Source organism: Biomphalaria glabrata, chromosome 12 (genome assembly GCF_947242115.1).
Source record: "Biomphalaria glabrata chromosome 12, xgBioGlab47.1, whole genome shotgun sequence".
In the NCBI taxonomy this organism is placed as follows: domain Eukaryota; kingdom Metazoa; phylum Mollusca; class Gastropoda; family Planorbidae; genus Biomphalaria; species Biomphalaria glabrata.
Genome location: NC_074722.1, coordinates 10,346,936 through 10,363,889, shown reverse-complemented (window position 1 = coordinate 10,363,889; position 16,954 = coordinate 10,346,936). Strand labels below are relative to the sequence as shown.

At 34.4% G+C, this 16,954-nt stretch overlaps 1 protein-coding gene across 2 annotated transcripts; it reads left to right on the top strand.

Annotated features, from left to right (window-relative positions):
* Positions 1-2,427: 2,427 nt before the first annotated feature.
* Positions 2,428-16,370, top strand: LOC129921581 (all-trans-retinol 13,14-reductase-like). Of its 2 annotated transcripts, none has more exons than XR_008773896.1 (12): positions 2,428-2,762; positions 8,232-8,414; positions 9,591-9,700; positions 9,895-10,026; positions 10,419-10,626; positions 11,814-12,011; positions 12,095-12,208; positions 12,678-12,798; positions 12,999-13,129; positions 13,565-13,731; positions 13,882-14,003; positions 14,749-14,887. XR_008773896.1 is itself a non-coding variant. In XM_013230139.2 (12 exons), exons 1-12 carry the CDS (start codon positions 2,543-2,545, stop codon positions 14,892-14,894), a joined length of 1,890 nt encoding a protein of 629 aa, XP_013085593.2. In that variant the 5' UTR covers positions 2,429-2,542; the 3' UTR covers positions 14,895-16,370. The 2 variants fall into 2 exon arrangements, 1 of the variants encoding a protein (XP_013085593.2); XM_013230139.2 differs by having other exon boundaries at positions 2,429-2,762; positions 13,844-14,003; positions 14,749-16,370.
* Positions 16,371-16,954: the final 584 nt, after the last annotated feature.

Sequence of the window (16,954 nt, the reverse complement as noted above, 5' to 3'; positions counted from 1 at the left end):
GTGCTCAAGGCAGATGCCCCTTTGTGTTTGTCATGTCTCCATGTAAATAAACGTCTATGTCTCGTTGAGTTGCCTCCCTTCAGTTATTACAGTATAAAATGCATTTGAAATGCAATCACGGTAACATTGACTCAGATATCCCCTTCTTTCTCAACCCTTCCTTTCAAGACAAGTGATTGGATCATAGCGCATTTAGATGCAAATATTAAAAATAATATCTATATAAATTATTGAAAATGTCTCATTCTAAAAAGTTTTAAGTAAACTAAGATTATGTTTATTGGCTATACATCAATACACTCAATTCAAGACACAATCTCTGAGTGCTGTGTAGGCTTGGAACAAGATGACAAGTGTAAAGAATGATGGAGCTCGATCTTTGACTAAGAAATTTTTTTAAAAAATATCCCAACCATAAACTCTAAATAGGAAAGTTTGCACAAAGCTGCATAAAATTGAATAATTTCATAGTTATAGTGCTTATAGAGCTAGGGGTGATAACCACGGGTAGTTCCGACTTATGAACAAAATAATCCAATGTATCCGCTAGCTTAGCATGGACAAGGCAAATGAGATATAAAATCTCAAGGAAGAAATTGTTATGTTACTTGAAGTCTATTGACTGTGACTTTGTTACCAATATTTCTAATGAAGAGTGGTAGACGGGTTTCTTGTTTTTTTTATACTCTCTATTGCAATTGGTTGTTTACATATGAAATGTAATTGCATGCTAAATCTTTTCAAACAAGGCTTTCCCATTTCTACAAGTAAGCAAAAGAAAATAGTTTTTGTCATTTTCCTTTGCTGAAAGGTGAAACTATTTTAGTGAAATGATTAAAAGTACAACACTTATTAAGATTCCCTAATTGTGCAGTTTATAAAAGCTAATTTTAAGACGTCTAGAACCAGTTTTCAATACCATCAGCTCACAAATTATCGCAGAAGCTGATTCAGCTCCAGAGGACATAACCCCAAGAGAAGCTCCAGTCAGTACTACCACGGGCGTCTTATGGGTGCCAGAAGCTGTATTTCCACACTTAAAAAACTTTGCTGCTGTTCACACAATTTGGGTATACATACATCAGTTCTTCTTCTTCGTTCTCATTTTACATTGGCAAAAAACAAACCCCATTTGGGCAGTTGTTTGAGACAAACATCCAGAAAAAAGCTAACAAGATCCTCGAAATAAAGAATCACCCTTTGTGTCAGGATTTTGTGATTTTACCATCACAAAAGAGATACAAGACACCGATAGCAAAGACAAACAGACACAAACACTCTTTTGTTCCCCTGGCAATCAAATCATTAAATAAGAACAATCTGGTATAAACTTTGTCACATGTAAATTATGAGTGAGTCTGGTGTGAATGTACACTTTGGTTTCTTATAGTTATAATGTTTTTTGTTTGGTGTAATGCACAAATTGTAAGACAAATTTCCTTAAGGATAATAATGATTATTATTATTATTACATGTTGCAGGTTTCAGATCAGTAATTCTATATCTCAGATGAACCGCGCAGTGGTTTCCAGATCAGACAGTTCTCCGTTCTTGACTAAACCTAAAAACAACTATATATACCAGTATATATGATATGGAGGCGCGGTGGCTGAGCGGTAAAGTGCTTGGCTTCTGAACCAGGTTTGATCAGGCAGTTCTCCGAATAGTCTTTGGAGAGTCTTGTTTGGGTCTCTTGATTTAGTATGCACCACTGAAGGACATGGTCAGCATTCTCTGGTGATGCTCCACAAGAGTAGGTTTCGCTCGTCCCGACATTTAACTTCCGGAACATTCAGTGAGCAAGCTTTTTTTTTTTGTGGAAACTAAACAAGTATAATCACTGGTCAATGTTGACTGACTGTAATTTGACAGCAGTCACAGTGGTAACAACTAATAAGTAAGATAATTTCACAGTTCCGGAACATTATGCACGAGTGTAAAAAGTAAAATACTGCACATTAAGTACAAATGTATATTTGTGGGGATATTGTGATATAAAAACAACAACAGCAATTTAAAAAATCGTAAAATTGGTTACAAAAATTGCTAACTCTTGTTGTAATTTTTCAACGTGGAGTGTGAAAAACAAAGAAAGAAACGTGAGTATGAAACAGCGTAAATATGAGTTAAAAGACATTCTACACAGTTAGCTAGCGTATCTTTCTAAGATATATATATACATATATACATATATATATATATATATATATATATATATATATATATATATATATATATATATATATATATATATATATGTATGCGGACCGCCATTCCCAAACTTTTTAAAATGCGGCCCTCGATACAAAAAGGTTGCCCTCCCCTGATATAGGTCATAAATACATAGACATTATGTCGGTCTTGGCTTTTGAACTGACTGTACAAACTTAAAACAGTAATCATCGAAGCGTGACAGCCGTGTAGTCATGTGTATTAAAACGTGTTAGTTCAAAGTTTAAATCTGTTAAGTTTTATGGAGTATAGTGTTCTCTTACGTGCTGTCTAGGAAAGAACGATTGAAGGCTGTGTTTGCGTTATAAGTATGTTAAGTATATTCGAAGGGACGTTGTCCTTGATACTCTGTATTCTTTCAAACCCTTGGTATCTGGCAGCAGTCCTGGCATCCTGCCTGTCTCTTCACATTATAGCAGTTCACTTTTGGGGGAAGAAGATAGGGGTAAACCCACTTGCTACAGATTTTAGGCAACCTACTAAGCCTTGTGTCATTGATATCAAAGCAAGAGATGCAGTTCTGAAACAAAGTAAGGAGTTATTCGATTTTAGTGAACCACTATAAGATAATGTTACGAATCTCACTATCCAGGCTCTCTGCAAACTGCACCATACACCACCAACTTAAAGAACTTGACAACTCAGGGCTCCAAAGTAACGTAACACTTTAATAGTCGAATAAGTAACAGCCAATACTGTACAATTGGCAACACGTACACTGTACAAATATCTCTCTTGTTAATAGCCGTTCCGCCGTATCGACTCTTGCACTGGCCTCTCCGTCTCGTTCCGGGCTTGCACTGGGTTCAACAGTTCAGGACTGACTTCACACACTAGGCTCGTTGTGTCGGACTCGATCGCAGACCAAGATCAAGACGCCAGCCGTCTCAACTGTACTTGACAGTACTCCGCACTGAACCGTCGTAATGCTCCGTACAGAACCACACCGCTGAACTGTGCTGTAGTCGACCGGACTGTAGTGGACCTTCTGTCGTAAACCTCCTTTCTGAACCTTCTGTCGTGAACCTTGCTGTATTGAGCCCCTTTTCTCAACCGTCTTGACTGCGTCGCCTCCGCTCTTATATAGGGTCCCTACTGGCCTTCTCGAACCGGACAGAACGCCGCTCGACGTTTCTAGGTGGTCAGATGACTACAACTCTCGTGACGCTCCTGAGCTCTGTTCACGACGTCGAACCTTCCCGGACCGCCGTCGATCCTTCCCGAACCGCCGTGTTGACACTTGTCTCGGCTGACCGTCGTAACTCGTCACGGTTGACCGCTCCTCTAGCGCTGGCCTAGGGCGATTTGCGTCGGCTGACTACACACACACCACTACCCCTCTCTGTGCCACCACCAAGTTTATAACACTGCCCTCTCCTTAGATCTGTCCGTCCCGGACAGAATCAACATCATGGCATTGGCTGTGAAGTTTCATCGCTGTAGGTGGGGGTCGATCGGTGGCAGTTGGCTTGCCTCTTGAGCTTGATGGAGCCATCCATGTTGCAGTCATCTTCCTTCTTCTCCTCCAGTTGGCCTTCACCTGTTTGCCTCGCCGTCGTGCTTTCATCGCCATCCACGTTGAATTCAGAAAACGTTTTCTTCTTCTCCTCCAGTTAGCCTTCATCTGGTTGCATCGACGTCGTTGTCGCATCGTCATCCATTTTGCACTCAACAAAAGTAGCCTTCTTCTTCTTCTCCGCCAGTTGGTCTTCATGTGGCTGCAGTTGATTCTTGGTAGCATCACCATGCACGTTGGACTAAGCAAACGCCGCCTTCTTCTTTTCCTCCAGTTGATCGTCTTCTTGTTGCAGTGACGTTGTAGTTGCATCGCTCTCTTGTCGTTTGGTACTGAGGGCAGCCAATTGACACATGGAGAGGTATAGGATGTAAGGGCAGGGATTACCAAGATTGTTGGCAAAAGAGGTGGCTTCATAGGGCTTAGCGAAGAAGGACTGGGATGGGATTCAAATCCACAGGACAGGGAATTGTGGAACAGATCATCATCTTCAGCCTTGTCTGGAGTGCATGCTCGTGGGGCAGGTTGGCAACACTCCAGGTGCAAAGGTCCCTCGTCTTCGGCTTCAGGCTCCATTCGACTTTCTTCACCACCATCAGGACCTCTCTCTCTCGTCTCAGTATCGGGCCAATCACTTGTTGGTTTCAGACCTTGTCGATTACTTTCGTCTTTCAAATGTCCATCAATGTCAACGTCAGACTGCCTTGGATTCTCTTTACCGCCATCAGGACTTTCCTCTCCAGTCTTGGCAGCTGGACCAACGGCTGTTGGGTACGGACCTGGCTGGTATCTCTTAGCTTGCAAATGTCCCTCAACAGCTTCGTCAGATTTCATTGGGTTCTTATGGTCACCATCAGGGCTTCTCTCGCTGGTCTTAGAATCTGGGCAAGCGCCAGTAGGGTCCCACCTTCGTACGCCACTTGCAACTTGCAAACGTTCCTCAGCAAAATGCTTGGACGCGGAGCAAACATTCACTTGATATGTCTTGCTGTTTGAGGTGCTCATATCAGGTACAGCTGCATCACAAGCTTCGTTCGAACTATGGGCAGCTTCCATTGTCTCTTCATCTGTCTCTTTCGGCTCCACAGGTCTGTACTCCCTGTTTTCAGATTGACAGGTAGCACCACATTCATCAGCATTGCCGTTGTCCCTGCATATTTCTTCAAAGCTTTGGGTGGCTAGTAGTTCATTGTTTAACGATGGCGCAGCTCCTTTATCTTTCAAGTCTCTTTGGTCGTACAGGGTTTCTTCCACCACGTCCATCGTTTTCACCACGGGGCTCGTCACTTCCTTCACTGAGGTATACATCTTTTCAAGCTTGGTACAGGTCTCTTCGTTGGACTTCTTTCATGTCGTATTCATAGCCCGCAACTCTTCCTTCCAGTCATCTAGCTGTTGGTGCAAGAACTCTCTTAAAGTTGGTGCGACTTCAAACAGATACGTGTCTGGATCTTCCTCTTCTTCAACTATACATTCTCGGAGGCGTGCTTGTAAGGTTTCTTTATTTCCGCTCGTTTTCAGATCTCGATCACGGAGTTCTTCCTTCAGTTCTCTAAATTCAAGTTCGTACAGCAGTGAGTGAGGGGGGGGGGCGGTCCTATTTTTCTGGAGAATCATAGTTTGTGAACAAAATTAGTTGAATATCTATATAATATAAACTACATATTGATATGTGGACTCATTGTATATTATGTCGTACCACACTCTAATCTCAAATTTTATCATTAGTAAAATTTAAATGAAAAAGGGTTGTACCAGTTTGGGAGGGGCGATTCATGCAATCGCCTTTCCCCCATCGGACAAAGCAATACTTTTTCTTTTTGTATTACAGTTAGGAAATTACAAAACAAAAACATCTGTCACTAATATAATTTATATATATAATAAATTAAATTCTTATATCGAGTCGCCACACCCTTATTCTTTAATGCCAAATGCAATCTTTAGCAGAAATTATTAAAGAAGCGAGGATTAATCGTTTTCACTCTACCGCCCCTCCCATTTCCAGACAGAGTTTATGTAATTTCACATGAATTTATCATAACTATTTTAAGAAAGACTTTGCATTCAAAAAATTAGAATTCAAACGAAATTTTTCAGTATAAGAGTCACGATTGAGATGAGTTCTAAACCCAAATCATTTTTTCATAGTCGCCTTTTTCTAACCTTTACTCAATCTGATATCTTCTAGTTAAATAAATTTGGGACTATAACTCACAATTTATACTTTTATTGAATATTATTTATCGAATAATTTTTTTTCGGCGGAGATCCTGAAAGCCAAAATCTAAATATGTGGGGTATCTTATCTTTTCAAGGAACAAATCGTTTTTTTTGCAATGTATTAAGGGCCTATAAATTCATGTTAGAATATTTTTCAAGTACAACATTATTCAAAAGGTCCTTTTTTAATAGTATGAATAATGAGTTTTAGGTCAGGAGAATACGTTTCTTCTGTGAAGTATGCAACAAAACTCTTTTGGCGGCGGGGCTTCGCCCCGAACTCCATTGATAAATAATGAGCTGTAGAAGTCAGGAGAATGCGTTACTGCAATGAATAATGCAAGAAAACACTTTTGGCGTCGGGGCTTCGCCCCGAACTCCATTGATAAATAATGAGTTGTAGATGTCAGGAGAATGCGTTTCTACAGTGAAGTATGCTAGAAAACTCTTTTGGCGGCGGGGCTTCGCCCCGAACTCCATTGATGAATAATGAGCTGTAGATGTCAGGAGAATGCGTTTCTACAGTGAAGAATGCAAGAAAACGCTTTTGGCGGCGGGGGATGAATAATGAGCTGTAAATGTCAGGAGAATACTTTTCTGCAGTGAAAAAAGCAAGAAAACGCTTTTGTCGTCGGGGCTTCGCCCCGAACTCCATTGATAAATAATGAGCTGTAAATGTCAGGAGAATACTTTTCTGCAGTGAAAAAAGCAAGAAAACGCTTTTGTCGTCGGGGCTTCGCCCCGAACCCAACTTGATAACCTTATAGCGATGCCCCAGTTGTTTTGTTTTTCACCAAAGGTTGAGAAATGCTGCTTTTAAAAAAATTCTCATGTATATTGTTAAAAATATGGTAAATCTACATCTCCCCTACTAATGAGCTCAAGTGTTTGTTAATTTTAATAGTGAATAGTTGTAACAGTGGTGTATTTTTAAGAAAAAACTGCTTGCATAATTGATTAAAAAAATAGATTTTTAGCTTTCAGAAAAGAAAAAAGTAGCCGTTGCATCAGAACTTTGAATGATCTTAAATATCGTGATGTCCGATTTTCATTTTCTCTTCTAGTTTCTGATGGACAGATGGACAGACAGGCCACACAAAACTAATAGAGTCTTTTCCCCTTTCGGGGGCTGCTAAAAATACATTTTAAAAACATTTAAATGTTATCTAAGCAGTAGAAAAGTAAAGTCACTATACACACTGAATCTCTCAATACTGCAAGGTTTAACTCCTTATTCTATTTAAAACATAATAAATTAATTACCACTAATTGATTTTTTTTTATTGATTCATGTATTGGTCATCAACTATGAATAATTTCCACTTGATCCAAGAATGGGAAGTGGGGGAAACAACTTGAGTTGATATAAGGTTTGTAAACAAAAAGTACTAAAAGAATCCAAGAGAAAGGCACATTTCTTAACCCATATGCTAAGACAAATTTGTGCAAGTGCTTCTTCTTCCGTATTGCTATTAGAGCATGAAATGGATCTTACCTTATCTTATTTATTACAGATGTCACTTCAAAAAAGAAGATAATTATGTCCCTTGTATTTCATGTCAATTTAGTCATGCATGTCAATCTATGACTTAAACTCTGCTAAGTCATTGGTTTTCCTGGCTGATTTAGGCCACCAATTCCATTCTTTAATGGCACTATGGAAAAAAGGAGCACATGTATGAATTTGTTCTATAATATTAAATTAGTGCATTATCATCATTAAAGGATTGGTTATAGTAGGCCTGTATCTCTTTCTTTGTATCGATTTACAATAGTGATTGTATAGTACCGTAGTTAGATTCTAATTTGTTTCGCTTAGGATAGTTATCTCTGACTCATATGCCTACACATTTAAATATAGACCGATCTATGTGATTTATGTGTAGGATTGACTATGGAACCTTAGGAACCTACTTTAGGAATTCACTGCAAATAAAAGTTTTTGAAGATTTTATGCTCTATTTTTCTTTAAATTGCTAAACTGTTTATTGCAGTTTTTAAACCATTAAGATTTATTTTTTCCTGGACGATCTGGATAATAAAAAATGGCAGACTTTCTCATCAAATGCTCAGAAATATCTCTAAGCTGTATCAAATAGTTGATTTTTTGGACCTATTTTGGTAATGGTTTTGAAGTTCATGTGAAAATAAGTGTTAGACGATTTATTGCAAAGGTTACAGTATTGTAGGTCTTATAATAAAAAGTTCAGTACAGGGGTACAACATAAAAATAATATTATACTTGCTACTAACTCTACAGGATTTAAAGCCTCTCAAGTTCCAGAGAAACTAGATGTGATTGTAATAGGAAGTGGTGCTGGTGGTTTGACTGCCGCAGTACTACTAAGCCGAGCTGGTCTCAAAGTTCTTGTCCTTGAGCAACATGATCAAGCTGGTGGCTGCTGTCACACTTTTGTTGAGAAAGGCTTTGAGTTTGACACTGGTTAGTTGACAGACCTTTCTTTAATAAGATAGAAAAATAGAAATGTACCTTTTAACAAGCCTTTTTTATACCAAATATAAACCTCCTATGATTGACTAAACCTAAAAACAACAATATATATACCAGTATATATATGATATGGTGGCACGGTGGCTGAGTGGTAAAGTGCTTGGCTTCTGAACCAGGTTTGAATCCTGGTGAAAACGGATTTTAATTACAGGATGTTTAGGACGCCACTGACTCCATTCATCTCTAGTGGGTACTTGACATTAGTTGGGAAAAGTAACGGTGGTTGGTCATTGTTGTTCATCATTAAATGTGGGCCACAGAAACAGAAGACCTTTACATCATATGCCCTATAGACCATGAGGGGAATTTATATATATATTACCCATATATATTAAATATGTAGTTGAATCTGTACATTAACTTTTGAGAGCTTGATTTGAACTGAATTTTAAAAAGTACCGTATATAAGCTTATCAAGCTAATTATATGAATAAAAAGGTTTATTGTGTCGTGTGTTCTCTGGATTCTACTAGGTTCAAGCCTGCCACTATCCCCTGCCATCCCATAAGAAGTATGGGCTAGGATGTAATTATCAATTCCAAAGGAATATCTGAAACATAAAAAAACTGTTTGATAAAATTAATTTGTTATTGAATTCCTCCTTTGAATACCTCTGCTGCTTCACATGATTTTCAATTAGAAATATTTTTTCTGTTAAATCAGAGTTTTAGATTATGCATTGCAATAAAGCTTAGAGATCTCTGCAGTGCATTTTGAGTCCTTTTTTTTTCTCCCTCTAAACATTCCACTGGTCGTAGTGTAATTCATTGTAATTGAAACTTTTGTGGCAAAAGGCTCAGCATTGTGGAATTCAGTGTCACAAAGACAGTCTTTTTTTTTTTGGTGGCATAATGCAATCATGTAATAGTAGTAAGGCTTCTTTTTCTAATTAGTTAAGCTTGTGTTAGTACCACCCCAAGCAGCTTAACCCATCAAGTTACATGTCTTAATCCTCTGTTGATCTTTTTAAGTCTAAAATTAAAAATCTTAAAAAATGTTTCTCCCTTTTTCATACTTACTAGTGATTATTGCATGTGTAGTAACCTATATATCTTTTGTCAGTCAAGAGATAGATTATTTTGTTAAACTCATCTTTTAACAATCAAGGAATACACTATGTTGGTAAACTACAAGATGGAACTGTCAACCGTACACTTCTCGATCAGTTAACTTGTGGTCAGCTAAGATGGGCACCATTAGATGATGAATTTGACCATGTAAGCTATAATGTTTACATTGTTTTTCTCAAATATTTTAATATTGGTAGTCTACTTATTAATCTAGAAATTCTATTATTAAATTGTATTTAACTTGGTAGAAACATTCACCTTTCTCTTCTTTTTCAAAGACTAATATTGCACAAGAATTTCATTATGAAGTCAGTAGAAGAAAATATTTTTTTTATGAACAGATAGCACTAGGGGATACAGCTAAAGCCAGGATATACAAGATGAAGTCTGGGGATGAAAGGTATGTTCAGAACCTCATTGACCTATTTCCTGAAGAGAAAGATGCAATCAGCAAATATATGGAACTAGTTAAGGTAAGTCTTTTTAACAAACATTTTCTTCCTAGGTGAATATTTGAGAAAAGTGTGAGTTATTATTACTATTTAAGGTATTAGAATTATATAAGCATGGTTCACTGACTTCAAATTACATAGAACAAAAAAATTTTTAATTATTGAGTCACATGTAAATTATGAGTGAGTCTGGTGTGAATGTATATTATTTTCTTTAGATATAATATTTTGTTTGGTGTAATGCACAAATTGTTAGACAAATTTCCATATGGATAATAAAGATTATTATTATCATTATATAAAGTGCCTTCATTAATACTATTTCATCTTCTTCATCAATTTTTTTGTTTGTTTGTTATTTTTTGACACTCTGGATACAGATTCAGAGATTTGCTGTATGTTTTATTTTTAAGGATGCTAGTGCATCAATGTTTGGGCTCTCCTTGTTGAAAATTTTGCCACGCTATATTGCTCGATTCTTGGTGTTCACTGGATTGTATAAACTGGTATTAAAGTGCTATAGAAGAGGTTACACCGACAAAACTCTACAAGAAGTTCTGGATGGGTTAACCAACAACAAGGAACTAAAGTTGGTCTTATCATATATTTGTGGAGATTATGGTACGTTTTAGTTTCTAGTTAAAGATATATCTAAATCTTTGTGGTTTGTTCATCACTCATGCTGTCTACCAATTTTATTGTGATCACGTCACTAATAGTCATTGAGTAACAAACGAGTGGGTGAACAATTTTGACTGAATATTTAATTGTACAAGATGAGTGATAAATGATGAATTCTACATTTATGACCATGGGCCCCTCAATGGCATCCCTATATGTGTACATAATTTTTAGAGTACAAATATAAATATATATCACATATCAAAGCTCACACCTTAAATACTCTATCCCAAGCTGGTACAGCAACACAAGCATGCATTATGCCATAGCTCTATATACATCACACCACTGGCTCATCAAAAGCCTATATTTGCTTCCAAACTGCCTGAGCCAGAACCTATCTATAGCACCATCTTTAGCTCCAAAGAATGGGAAAATAAAAGGGCCAGATAGGCTGACTAACCAAGAGCTTCAGTATCAAGCTCCAAGTCAGAGAAAAGATAAAATAAAAGCTAACATGATGTAATCACAGCATTCCAAAATTGTATAAACATCACACCTAAGCATAACTAAAATAATAAGAATATACCTATAGTTGTAGCAGATTAACAATCTAATATGCTTGACTAGATTAACATTAGGCACTCATAGGACATAACCATCTTTTTTGAAGTGTCATATGTATTTTATAAGATAAGATAATGAAATTTTGCTTAGTGCAAAGAAATCTTAGTAAAACATTTTGATCAAACTTTGCTTACCATATAGAAATCTAGTAAAACATTCTGATCAAACAAATTGTTAAGCACATAGAAGTCTAGTGAAACATTATGATGAAACTTTGCTAAGCAAAAAAGAAAACATTAGTCAAACATTCTGATCAAACTTTGCTTGGCACATAGAAATCTAGTAAAAAATTTTATCAAAATATCCAAAATATGTGTCTAATGACACATTTTGACCAAACTTTGAATGGTGCATAAAAGTCTTGTGAAACATTCTAATCAAGCTATAATTTGCTTTTTGCTTAAAAGTCTACTGAAACATTGTGATTAAACATTGCTAAACACATGAGATTCTGAACATGTCTTACATTTCCATTTTTAGTTCTTAAGCTGTTGACTTGACTAAATAACTACTTATTATTAATTAAATATTTCATTATACCTTTTTTTCCAATTTCAAAGGTGTGGTACCCAAAGACGTGCCTTTTATACTTCATGCTGCTGTAATAGATCATTATATTAAAGGCGCTTTTTACCCAGTGGGTGGCACTTCAGAGATCGCCTATCATATGATCCAGAGTATAGAAAAGTTTGGTGGAAGGGTCATGGTTCAAGCTCCAGTAACCAAAATTTTGTGTGATGATAAAGGAAGGGTCAATGGTCAGTAAATTATTTTACACTACATTTGTCTCTTACTTCTGATCTATTAATTTATTTTATGGTCAGTTTTTTTTTTTTATCAGGTGTTAAGGTGGGCAAGAATGACTTTGAGATTCATGCCAGCTACATTATCTCAGATGCTGGAGTAATGAATACATTTAACACTTTACTACCAGAAACAGTGGCTAAAGCTTCTTGTAAGTATTTATAATGTTTAATCAATATTTTGTCTTGAACAAACACCATTTTATAGTATAAATCTGTTGGATTATCACTTTTATTTCTGGTTAATCTAATAAGGTTTGGTAAAATTCATGATTAACATTTGATTTCTTATACAAACTGAAAAGGAAAAATACTTTTCTTTAATACATATTAAAAAAAAATATTGTTTATTTTGCTTTTTATTATAAATTATATGAGTTCTTGTATACATCTATGATTGTGCTCTACTTTCATTTTAAATTAGCCTCCAAATGATAATATCAATACCAAAAAAATGTACAAAAAGATTTCAAATTTTCATAGCAAATGACCAACAAAGAACGATGTAACAGTGCCAATTTCTTAAAAGCATTTTTCAGTTATACAACTGAGCACCTTTTCAAACTTTTCAGTGTATTAACTTTTGCATCTGAAGGAATTACTGTTTTGTTTTATAAATAGTTGTCTACCCAATGGTTACCAAGGTAGGACCAAGTGTCTCATATATAACAACATTTATTGGAATTGAAGGCAGCTCTACTGACCTGAAGCTCCCAGCAAGCAATATATGGCTTCATAAAACGTTTGTTAACTTTTAATAATCTAAATGTTTTGCTATTTGTTTATTTTTCTCTTTATAGTTAATAATAAATTAGGGTTGTTGTTTTTTTTATCATTTAGGTGGTACACATTTTATGGAATATACTGGTATTGATTTTCTTTAAATTAACTGTCTTAGTAATAATTATAATATCTTAGTCATTGTTATAAATACTTATGCAGAGATGATTTGAACAAGTCATTTGAATTATTCCTGAATACAAAACCAGAAGACATAGAAGATATGAAAATATTTTTCGGATTTATTTCTTTCCCATCAGCCAAAGATCCAGAATGGGAGAAAAGATTTCCAGGTCAGTTTTTTTTATTTAAAGTAAAGTTGTTTTTGCTTGTTTTGCTTTATTTTTTTAGATGTTCTTTTACAATTGAAGATTATTAGAATATACACCCTTGCACAAAACTCCCACAGGATGGCAAGGGAAGGCTGTGGGCATGGTTTGAACCTTGGACCATCAAGGCATATCACCACCTTTTTGCTTACTTAACTTATAGTACTAGTCTATTCAAAGTCGTGGGAACATATAATTTTTTAAAATGTAATTTTTAAGCATAGCAAAAAGAAAATGAACAGATTCATGGTTATTTAACATTTTTTTTTGCTTGTTAAAGTACTCTTCTTTTATAGTACAGTTTTTTATTTGTTTTTAAAATATCTTTTGTTCTACACAGAAAAGAGTAACAGTTTATAACACAACATCATCAGCATAGTGTTTTTTTTTTATTTTCAGGGAAGAGTTCTGCTCTTGTGATCACTCTGGCCAAATGGGATTGGTTTTCTCATTGGAAAGATGAAAAAGTTCGTCACAGAGGAGAACATTATGAAGGAATCAAAAATTTACTTGGCAGACAGATGTGGCAGCAGTGTTTAGACTTGTTCCCTCAGCTGGATGGAAAAGTAAGAGATTCACTTTAGTATATGTTTATATATATATATATATCTATATATATGTAATATTTCTTTTATTAATGTACATTAATACCACTAAGATACATACCTCTTTATCTAGAAAGTTTATATGGAAGTTGGGACACCTGTCTCCAACAGGTATTATCTGGCATGTCCACAAGGTGAAATGTATGGACTGGATCAAGGGAAACAGCGTTTTTCAGCAGATGCTGCCTGGAGATTAAGAGTTGATACAGACATACCAGGACTTTATCTAACTGGTATGATTCCTTCTTTAAAAAACATAGTTAAATCCTATGATTATAAATAAATTCATATGAATTAGTTTCTTTCTTATATTAAAGATCAAAGATGTGCCACATGAAAAGGTTACAACTTTTTTAATGTCAAAAAAGTTTGCTTCAATTTGTCTTTCTCCCTTTGTTATTATTATTGTAAAGTATGGAAAGCTTGAAATGTTTAAAAGGAAAAAAAGAATTGAAAAGGCAAAACAAAGAGAAACGAAATAGCAAACTAAAAAAGAGTTAAAAAGCTTCAAGCAGAAAATGGAAGGACTATTCCTAGTAAGGAGTGTTCATGTATCATTTGAAATAGGCCTAAAATCTTTTTTACAAAGGTTATATTAACTAACTCCATCAAAATTAACCAATAAATTAAATTATTATTGGTAATCAATTATTTTATTTGGTGTCGAAAAAAGGAAAATAAAAGCTACTTTTTGAGTGATGACGATGTATATGTGGAGCTATTTTCCTTATTACATTTTATGCAAGTTTTTTCTCCCACTTCCCACTCAGATCGAGTTGAAATTTTGCATAATTATTCATTATTGATGACAATCAATTAAAATAATTAACCAATTAGACAATCAGTTAGTGGTAATTAAGTTTGTTTCATATAAAAAAGGACCTTATTTCTGCAGTATTTAGATTATGATTTGACTGTTCTTTCCATTAGATAAGCTTTGTTTTTTTTATAAGTTTTTTTTTTTTGGTTATTTTACAGGTCAAGATACATTAACTTGTGGCTTCACGTCAGCAGTTGTCTCAGGGCTGCTTTGTGCATCCCAAATACTAAATAGAGATTTATACTCAGAACTTCTAAAACTGAGAAAGATTCTTACTGAGACAGAACATTGCAAAAATGAATAGTGTCAACATAATTTATCAAACTGTACAATTTCTAAACAATTTTTTTCCATGCATTATTTAAAGTATTTAAATAAATGTTACATTGTAGTTAAATTTTAATACTTCACTGACATTATCTGATACAAAAAATCATGTTTAAAAAAAACAAGAACTGTAGTTGTTGAACATTTTTATAAGCTATTGGAAATAAATAAAATAATTTTTTTGGGTTAATAAAAAAAAGCCATGTTTCTTTTTTTTTTATTATTGTTAAAATAAATCTTGCTAGAAGTACTGACATATAGAGACTTTTTGGGGAATTAAGATCTCGTAAACTAGAAAAGATAGTGAAAATCCAACATCATAATATTTTAGACCATTCAAAGTTCTTTTTTCTTTTCTGAAATCGAAAAATCTAATTTTTAAAATCATTTATGCAAGCAGTTTTTTCATAAAAATACACCACTTTTACAACTATTCACTATAATAGTAAAAAACATGGGAGGCTGTTTTTAACACATATATGCAAACAGTTTTAGATTATTTGTCAAAAAATTATTTTTTTTTTACATATTTATTGCTAAGTTATGTAAGTTGTTATACTAACTACTACATTTTCACAAAAAATTGTTTACTTTTTTTTTTAAGAGAAGAAATCTATATAGTATGCATATAAGTTAGACATAATTTAAAACAACAATTGATAAGTAGTTTTTCATATTATTGCGTGAACTGCAGTACTTACTACTTACCCACCCATGCCACATATGTGGCCGGCTTTTTAAAGCGATGATTGGACTTTACAGGCATCTTCGAGTCCATAGGAAATAAGAAATGTGCTCATCTTCGACCACGAAGGAGAAACTATGTATATAATAATAATAATTTTATTTATAAAGTGCTGTTAACAAACAAAATGTAGGCTCAAGGCACTGTAATAACATTACAAACACAGACATGACAGCTAAAATGACAGTTAATCTAAAAAGTTTTAAACAGATAGGTCTTAATGTTCTTCTTAAAAGTGGTGTAGCATGTTGCCTGTCTGATAACAAACAAAAAAGTTATTAAAGTTTAATCATAACAGGGTAGTGAAATATATATGAGCAAAATGAAAAATTCCACCGGAACGAGGAAAATAATTACGGAAAGAAAGAGTTATGGGGTAACTTAGATTAGCAAAGATGAACTGCTTTGTTAACTTGAATTTTATCTTAGATATTGTAGTGGTTCATTGGTTGTTAAAAAACTATTTTTTATACTGACTCTCTATTATAAACAATATTTTAATTAATATTTTTTTTTTACTTTGCACATTGACAGTGTTGAATGCTTTAAATACTTTCAAAAATATTGTTTTTAAATGTCATTTATTTATTAATTTTCATTTGTTAAATATTGATTGTAGTTTTAGCTTACTTCAATGTTTTTTTAAAAGACATTATACAATAAGTTTTAACCACATATTCATAAACAGAATAAACCCACAATATTTCATATATTTTTCATGTTAAATTTGTATTTTTAAATTATTTTTTTCTAGTACAGTTTGTTTTACCATAAATATTATGTAAAGAATGGAAAGCATTTTACTAGATATGACTCTTGTTAATACAAAGAGATTGTGAAATGGTTTTTCTAAGATTACAATATGGTCATACCATAAGATTATAAACAAATAACAACAGCAATAGGCCTCCTTCTGTACACCTCATCAGATAAATGATGAGCTCTGATTTATTAGTGTAGAATAGCTAGGGCACCTCTTGATTTCTGCAGCCATTCTTCCTGAACCTGGGTAATGTCCCTCTACAATCTACATACTCATAGACACATAAGGTTTCTCTTATAGTACAGTAGTTACGCTGAGGTTGTCAATTGTAGTCAAACTGAATTTCCATTTGATTGGATCAATAAAAGTTATCTTGATCAATAAAAGTTATCTTATCTATCTTTTCTTATCTTATAGACCAATGTGTAGCTATTAACATGCAGAAGGCAGTTATATGAATAAAAATGGAAAAATAATGATTGGTATGGAGTTTGTGTTATTGTTATAAACATGAGCTCTGATTAAATTA